At 51.9% G+C, this 7500-nt stretch overlaps 1 protein-coding gene across 3 annotated transcripts in view; it reads left to right on the forward strand.

Moving 5' to 3' along the window:
- LOC117962542 (transmembrane protein 25-like) overlaps positions 1–7500 on the forward strand; it is a 16280-nt gene that overhangs the window by 5615 nt on the left and 3165 nt on the right. For all 3 annotated transcript variants that reach the window (XM_034916885.2, XM_059009806.1, XM_034916884.2), the window contains 6 exons: positions 983–1077; positions 1476–1817; positions 5624–5914; positions 6163–6294; positions 7147–7177; positions 7337–7437. In XM_034916885.2, coding sequence (XP_034772776.2) covers positions 1008–1077; positions 1476–1817; positions 5624–5914; positions 6163–6294; positions 7147–7177; positions 7337–7437 — 967 coding nt within the window. In that variant the 5' untranslated portion in view covers positions 983–1007. The remainder of the gene's footprint in view (positions 1–982; positions 1078–1475; positions 1818–5623; positions 5915–6162; positions 6295–7146; positions 7178–7336; positions 7438–7500) is intronic.

The raw sequence follows: 7500 nt of genomic DNA on the forward strand, positions 1-7500 counted from the left end.
CTAACCCAGCCCTAACCAAACCCTAACCTTATCCCTAACCCAGCTCTAACCCTAACCCTAACCTGATCCCTAACCCAGCCCTAACCAAACCCTAACCTGATCCCTAACCCAGCCCTAACCAAACCCTAACCTTATCCCTAACCAAACCCTAACCTTATCCCTAACCCAGCCCTAACCAAACCCTAACCTTATCCCTAACCCAGCCCTAACCAAACCCTAACCTTATCCCTAACCCAGCCCTAACCCTAACCCTAACCTTATCCCAAACCTAGCCCTAACCCTAACCAAACCTTATCCCTAAACCTAGCCCTAACCCTAACCAAACCTTATCCCTAACCCAGCCCTAACCCAAACCCTAACCAAACCTTATCCCTAACCCAGCCCTAACCCTAACCCTAACCAAACCTTATCCCTAACCCAGCCCTAACCCTAACCCTAACCAAACCTTATCCCTAACCCAGCCCTAACCCTAACCCTAACCAAACCTTATCCCTAACCCAGCCCTAACCCAAACCCTAACCAAACCTTATCCCTAACCCAGCTCTAACCCTAACCCTAACCAAACCTTATCCCTAACCCAGCCCTAACCCTAACCCTAACCAAACCTTATCCCTAACCCAGCCCTAACCCAAACCCTAACCAAACCTTATCCCTAACCCAGCTCTAACCCTAACCCTAACCAAACCTTATCCCTAACCCAGCCCTAACCCTAACCAAACCTTATCCCTAACCCAGCCCTAACCAAACCCTATCTCTATCCCATGTCTCTGTACAAACCCTGAGACGTCCACTTTACTGGCTGTCCCTGTGTTTTTACCAAGCTTTACTGCACTTTGCTATGCTTTTACCACATGACGCTGCAGTAAAGGTTTCGCTGCTGCCTCTGCGATTGGGCCCCCCGTGTGAATGCAGTGCTGCTGTGTCCTGACATCAGGAGCCAGGCCTCACAGAGCTCTTGGTTCTCGTTGTTCTGGTTCTCTAGCCCCGTTGGACTCACAGAGCGGACCATGCTGAGTGCGGACTGGGCCTGGGCTCTGCGGGCCCTGCTGCTGCTGCCAGTGGTTCTGATCCAGTCAGGTAAGTCTTTGACTCAGCGCCCTTCTCTCTCGCTCTGCTCTGTGTGTGGAGCAGAGATTTGGGCTCGCTTTCTCTGCACCAAAACCTCAGTGACTTTTCCCCCTGACCTCATTTTCTAGGCTGATCAAATACGATCGAGAAATATGGATTACTGTGCAAACGTAAGGATTTTTCATTTCTTGCTTAGCTTTGTATTTTCCATTCCCTTAACTAACCCCAGATTATCCACAGTAAGTCAGCACTGTTATTAATATGTTGTTTTAAACTTACTTCTACACAGATTTTTGGCTCCATCGCTTTCTGATTGAGCGCTCTGCCTGTATTCATAATCAGACCCTTAAACACAAGGGCTTATATTTGCGTTAGTGTATCCGGTCTGTGTCCCTCTCTCTCTGCAGGCGTGTCTGAGCCGCTCCCCAGGATCGATGGCCGCTGGCGCTCGATCGCCACGCTGAGAGAGAACGTCACGCGGGAGTTCAGCTGCCAATCAGAGGGCTGGCCCGCGGAGGCCCCGCCCTTCCTCATCTGGTACCTGAACGGAGAGCGGCAGCAGACTGGGGGCAGAGTGCTGGTGACATCATCGTCCTCCCCGGAGCAGGAGCGGGGCGTGTCCAACCAGAGCTCCTCCCACAGCACCTTCACGCTGCGTGCCAGGAAGTGGGATCGCGAGCTGAGGTGCGCCGCGGAGCACCCGGCCAGCGGGGAGACGTACAACGCCAGCGTGCTGCTGAACGTGCAGTGTGAGTGTGAGACTGAGTGTGTGACAGAGTGTGAGTACTGCACTCCCTCACTGTGTGAGTGTGTGGAGCCCTGTCCTTCACTGTGTGAGTGTGTGGAGCCCTGCCCCTCACTGTGTGAGTGTGTATAGCCCTGTCCTTCACTGTGTGAGTGTGTGAAGCCCTGTCCTTCACTGTGTGAGTGTGTGGAGCCCTGTCCCTCACTGTGTGAGTGTGTGGAGTCCTGCCCCTCACTGTGTGAGTGTGTGGAGCCCTGTCCCTCACTGTGTGAGTGTGTGGAGCCCTGTCCTTCACTGTGTGAGTGTGTGGAGCCCTATCCCTCACTGTGTGAGTGTGTATAGCCCTGTCCCTCACTGTGTGAGTGTGTGGAGCCCTGTCCCTCACTGTGTGAGTGTGTGGAGCCCTGTCCCTCACTGTGTGAGTGTGTGGAGCCCTGCCCCTCACTGTGTGAGTGTGTGGAGCCCTGCCCCTCACTGTGTGAGTGTGTGGAGCCCTATCCCTCACTGTGTGAGTGTGTATAGCCCTGTCCCTCACTGTGTGAGTGTGTGGAGCCCTGTCCCTCACTGTGTGAGTGTGTGGAGCCCTGCCCCTCACTGTGTGAGTGTGTATAGCCCTGTCCCTCACTGTGTGAGTGTGTGGAGCCCTGTCCTTCACTGTGTGAGTGTGTGGAGCCCTGTCCTTCACTGTGTGATTGTGTGAAGCCCTGTCCTTCACTGTGTGAGTGTGTGGAGCCCTGTCCTTCACTGTGTGAGTGTGTGAAGCCCTGTCCTTCACTGTGTGAGTGTGTGGAGCCCTGTCCCTCACTGTGTGAGTGTGTGGAGCCCTGTCCTTCACTGTGTGAGTGTGTGAAGCCCCGTCCTTCACTGAGTGAGTGTGTGGAGCCCTGTCCTTCACTGTGTGAGTGTGTGAAGCCCTTTCATTCACTGTGTGAGTGTGTGGAGCCCTGTCCTTCACTGTGTGAGTGTGTATAGCCCTGTCCCTCACTGTGTGAGTGTGTATAGCCCTGTCCCTCACTGTGTGAGTGTGTGGAGCCCTGCCCCTCACTGTGTGAGTGTGTGGAACCCTGTCCTTCACTGTGTGAGTGTGTGGAGCCCTGTCCTTCACTATGTGAGTGTGTGGAACCCTGTCCTTCACTGTGTGAGTGTGTGGAGCCCTGTCCCTCACTGTGTGAGTGTGTATAGCCCTGTCCCTCACTGTGTGAGTGTGTATAGCCCTGTCCTTCACTGTGTGAGTGTGTATAGCCCTGTCCTTCACTGTGTGAGTGTGTATAGCCCTGTCCTTCACTGTGTGAGTGTGTGGAGCCCTGTCCTTCACTGTGTGAGTGTGTGGAGCCCTGTCCCTCACTGTGTGAGTGTGTATAGCCCTGTCCCTCACTGTGTGAGTGTGTATAGCCCTGTCCCTCACTGTGTGAGTGTGTGGAGTCCTGTCCCTCACTGTGTGAGTGTGTGGAGCCCTGTCCTTCACTGTGTGAGTGTGTGGAGTCCAGTCCCTCACTGTGTGAGTGTGTATAGCCCTGTCCCTCACTGTGTGAGTGTGTGGAGCCCTGTCCTTCACTGTGTGAGTGTGTGGAGCCCTGCCCCTCACTGTGTGAGTGTGTGGAGCCCTGTCCCTCACTGTGAGAGTGTGTATAGCCCTGTCCAGCTCTGGAAGTGCCTTTCCTGGGCTCTGGGATTGACCTGTATTGAACCCGAGTCTGTCTGTCAGCAGGGCTGTGTGTCAGTCAGCCTGAGGGATTGAGAGTCAGTTCCTGTCAGCCTGTCTGTTCATCAGGGAACGATCACAGTCAGATTAAAACACCCATCACATTACCTCTTGTAATGAATCTCCTCCTAGAGGCTGAGGAGTTAATAACACTGACATCAGCAGAGACACATGCTTACCTCTCTGTTGTGTGTTTGCATTGCTGTAGCTGTGTTGTGTGTTTGTTATAGCTGGGGTGTGTGTTTGCATTGCTGTAGCTGTGTTGTGTTTGTTATAGCTGGGGTGTGTGTTTGCATTGCTGTAGCTGTGTTGTGTGTTTGTTATAGCTGGGGTGTGTGTTTGCATTGCTGTAGCTGTGTTGTGTGTTTGTTATAGCTGGGGTGTGTGTTTGCATTGCTGTAGCTGTGTTGTGTTTGTTATAGCTGGGGTGTGTGTTTGCATTGCTGTGGCTGTGTTGTGTGTTTGTTATAGCTGGGGTGTGTGTTTGCATTGCTGTAGCTGTGTTGTGTGTTTGTTATAGCTGGGGTGTGTGTTTGCATTGCTGTAGCTGTGTTGTGTGTTTGTTATAGCTGGGGTGTGTGTTTGCATTGCTGTAGCTGTGTTGTGTGTTTGTTATAGCTGGGGTGTGTGTTTGCATTGCTGTAGCTGTGTTGTGTGTTTGTTATAGCTGGGGTGTGTGTTTGCATTGCTGTGGCTGTGTTGTGTGTTTGTTATAGCTGGGGTGTGTGTTTGCATTGCTGTAGCTGTGTTGTGTGTTTGTTATAGCTGGGGTGTGTGTTTGCATTGCTGTAGCTGTGTTGTGTGTTTGTTATAGCTGGGGTGTGTGTTTGCATTGCTGTAGCTGTGTTGTGTGTTTGTTATAGCTGGGGTGTGTGTTTGCATTGCTGTAGCTGTGTTGTGTTTGTTATAGCTGGGGTGTGTGTTTGCATTGCTGTAGCTGTGTTGTGTGTTTGTTATAGCTGGGGTGTGTGTTTGCATTGCTGTAGCTGTGTTGTGTGTTTGTTATAGCTGGGGTGTGTGTTTGCATTGCTGTAGCTGTGTTGTGTGTTTGTTATAGCTGGGGTGTGTGTTTGCATTGCTGTAGCTGTGTTGTGTGTTTGTTATAGCTGGGGTGTGTGTTTGCATTGCTGTAGCTGTGTTGTGTGTTTGTTATAGCTGGGGTGTGTGTTTGCATTGCTGTAGCTGTGTTGTGTGTTTGTTATAGCTGGGGTGTGTGTTTGCATTGCTGTAGCTGTGTTGTGTGTTTGTTATAGCTGGGGTGTGTGTTTGCATTGCTGTAGCTGTGTTGTGTGTTTGTTATAGCTGTGTTGTGTGTTTGCATTGCTGTAGCTGTGTTGTGTTTGTTATAGCTGGGGTGTGTGTTTGCATTGCTGTGGCTGTGTTGTGTGTTTGTTATAGCTGGGGTGTGTGTTTGCATTGCTGTGGCTGTGTTGTGTGTTTGTTATAGCTGGGGTGTGTGTTTGCATTGCTGTAGCTGTGTTGTGTGTTTGTTATAGCTGGGGTGTGTGTTTGCATTGCTGTAGCTGTGTTGTGTGTTTGTTATAGCTGGGGTGTGTGTTTGCATTGCTGTAGCTGTGTTGTGTGTTTGTTATAGCTGGGGTGTGTGTTTGCATTGCTGTAGCTGTGTTGTGTGTTTGTTATAGCTGGGGTGTGTGTTTGCATTGCTGTAGCTGTGTTGTGTGTTTGTTATAGCTGGGGTGTGTGTTTGCATTGCTGTAGCTGTGTTGTGTGTTTGTTATAGCTGGGGTGTGTGTTTGCATTGCTGTGGCTGTGTTGTGTGTTTGTTATAGCTGGGGTGTGTGTTTGCATTGCTGTAGCTGTGTTGTGTGTTTGTTATAGCTGGGGTGTGTGTTTGCATTGCTGTAGCTGTGTTGTGTGTTTGTTATAGCTGGGGTGTGTGTTTGCATTGCTGTAGCTGTGTTGTGTGTTTGTTATAGCTGGGGTGTGTGTTTGCATTGCTGTAGCTGTGTTGTGTTTGTTATAGCTGGGGTGTGTGTTTGCATTGCTGTAGCTGTGTTGTGTGTTTGTTATAGCTGGGGTGTGTGTTTGCATTGCTGTGGCTGTGTTGTGTGGTTCTCTTGTTAAATCGTTTCTCACTCTTTCTCCAGTCCAGCCGGAGATCGTGCGTCTGATCGCTCACTACAGCGAGAGCTCAGAGCCGGGTCTCTCCCTGCTCCTCTTCGCGTTGGTCCACTCCAACCCCCCCGCCACAGTCACCTTTGTGGATGAGTCCGGGCAGCAGGTCACCAACACCTCGGACTTCCTCATCCTGGACACGCGCAGCTACCCACGGCTGACCAACCACACGCTGCGCGTCACTCTAAGCAGCCTGCCTGGCAACGTGTCTGTCAGCGCCTCCAACGAGCTGGGCGTCACCAACTCCCCCCTCGCTCTCACCGGTATGACACTACACTGCTTATCACTGCATTGTAACATATTCCTAAAGAAACAAAGGCAGTGCTGAGCTTATCGTTTAACTCTCCCCTCTGTCTTTGGCAAGGCAACATTCTCACAAGCCCCTCGTCCATTTCCGTTAAGAGACTTAACAATCAGACAGCTGCTTTTGTCTTGAATCGGATGTTAGTTGGCTGGGTTGCGCGGTACGGCACAGTGACTTCGCTCTCCTGTTTGGGTCCCCTCTCCCCAGACTTGCTGCTGTCTCGTGTGGAGGTGCCCGTGTTGGGGATCATCGTCGGGGGTGTGCTGGGGTTCCTCTCCCTCGTCCTGCTCAACCTCCTGGTGCTCTGCCTCGTCTACAAGCGCGGGAGACGGGGGGCCGGTGAGACAGCGCAGTGCACGGGGGCTGCACCCTAGAAAAGAGCCCCTTAGGAAAAGCATAGCTCAGTGTAATACAGCACAGGGATGGTGAAGCATGGGCAAGCATTGCAAAGCATAGAGAGGCACGGGAAAGCATTGCAAAGCACAGAGAGGCATGGCAAAGCATTGCAAAGCACAGAGAGGCATGGGAAAACATTGCAAAGCACAGAGAGGCATGGGAAAACATTGCAAAGCACAGAGAGGCATGGGAAATGGGAATGAGGGAGGCAGTTTGGTCTATTGGTTAGAGCTGAGGGACTGGGAGGGAGGGAGGCAGTGTGTGGTCTAGTGGTTAGAGCTGAGGGACTGGGAGGGAGGGAGGCAGTGTGTGGTCTAGTGGTTAGAGCTGAGGGACTGGGAGGGAGGGAGGCAGTGTGGTCTAGTGGTTAGAGCTGAGGGACTGGGAGGCAGTGTGTGGTCTAGTGGTTAGAGCTGAGGGACTGGGAGGCAGTGTGTGGTCTAGTGGTTAGAGCTGAGGGACTGGGAGGCAGTGTGTGGGCTAGTGGTTAGAGATGAAGGACTGGGAGGCAGTGTGTGGTCTAGTGGTTAGAGCTGAGGGACTGGGAGGCAGTGTGTGGTCTAGTGGTTAGAGCTGAGGGACTGGGAGGCAGTGTGTGGTCTAGTGGTTAGAGCTGAGGGACTGGGAGGCAGTGTGTGGTCTAGTGGTTAGAGCTGAGGGACTGGGAGGCAGTGTGTGGTCTAGTGGTTAGAGCTGAGGGACTGGGAGGCAGTGTGTGGTCTAGTGGTTGTTTAGTACTACATTTATGATCTTTGAATAGACAAACACTCTACATTTTCTTTGTGTTGTTTACAGAAAAATGTGTGGAGAATAAAGTGCCTCAGAGGTAAGTTATGTTTTACAGAATACCCTGACCCTGACCCTGACCCTGACCCTGACCCTGACCCTGATCCTGACCCTGACCCTAACCCTGACCCTGACCCTGACCTCTTGCTGTTATAGCTGGGTTCTCTCTCAGTCTCTCAGTCTGTGTTTCTCTCCTCAGTGACTCCTCCCAGATCAAGCTTGACAACGTGTACCTGCCCCGAGAGAACATGTCTCTGCCCTCGAACCTGCAACTCAATGACCTGAGCTGTCTGTGCAAGGGTGAGAGAGGACTGGGCATTAACACACACCCCTCTCAGCTCTCCAGCGCTGTCATTACCAGCA

This window comes from Acipenser ruthenus, chromosome 39 (assembly GCF_902713425.1).
Source record: "Acipenser ruthenus chromosome 39, fAciRut3.2 maternal haplotype, whole genome shotgun sequence".
Lineage (NCBI taxonomy): Eukaryota > Metazoa > Chordata > Actinopteri > Acipenseriformes > Acipenseridae > Acipenser > Acipenser ruthenus.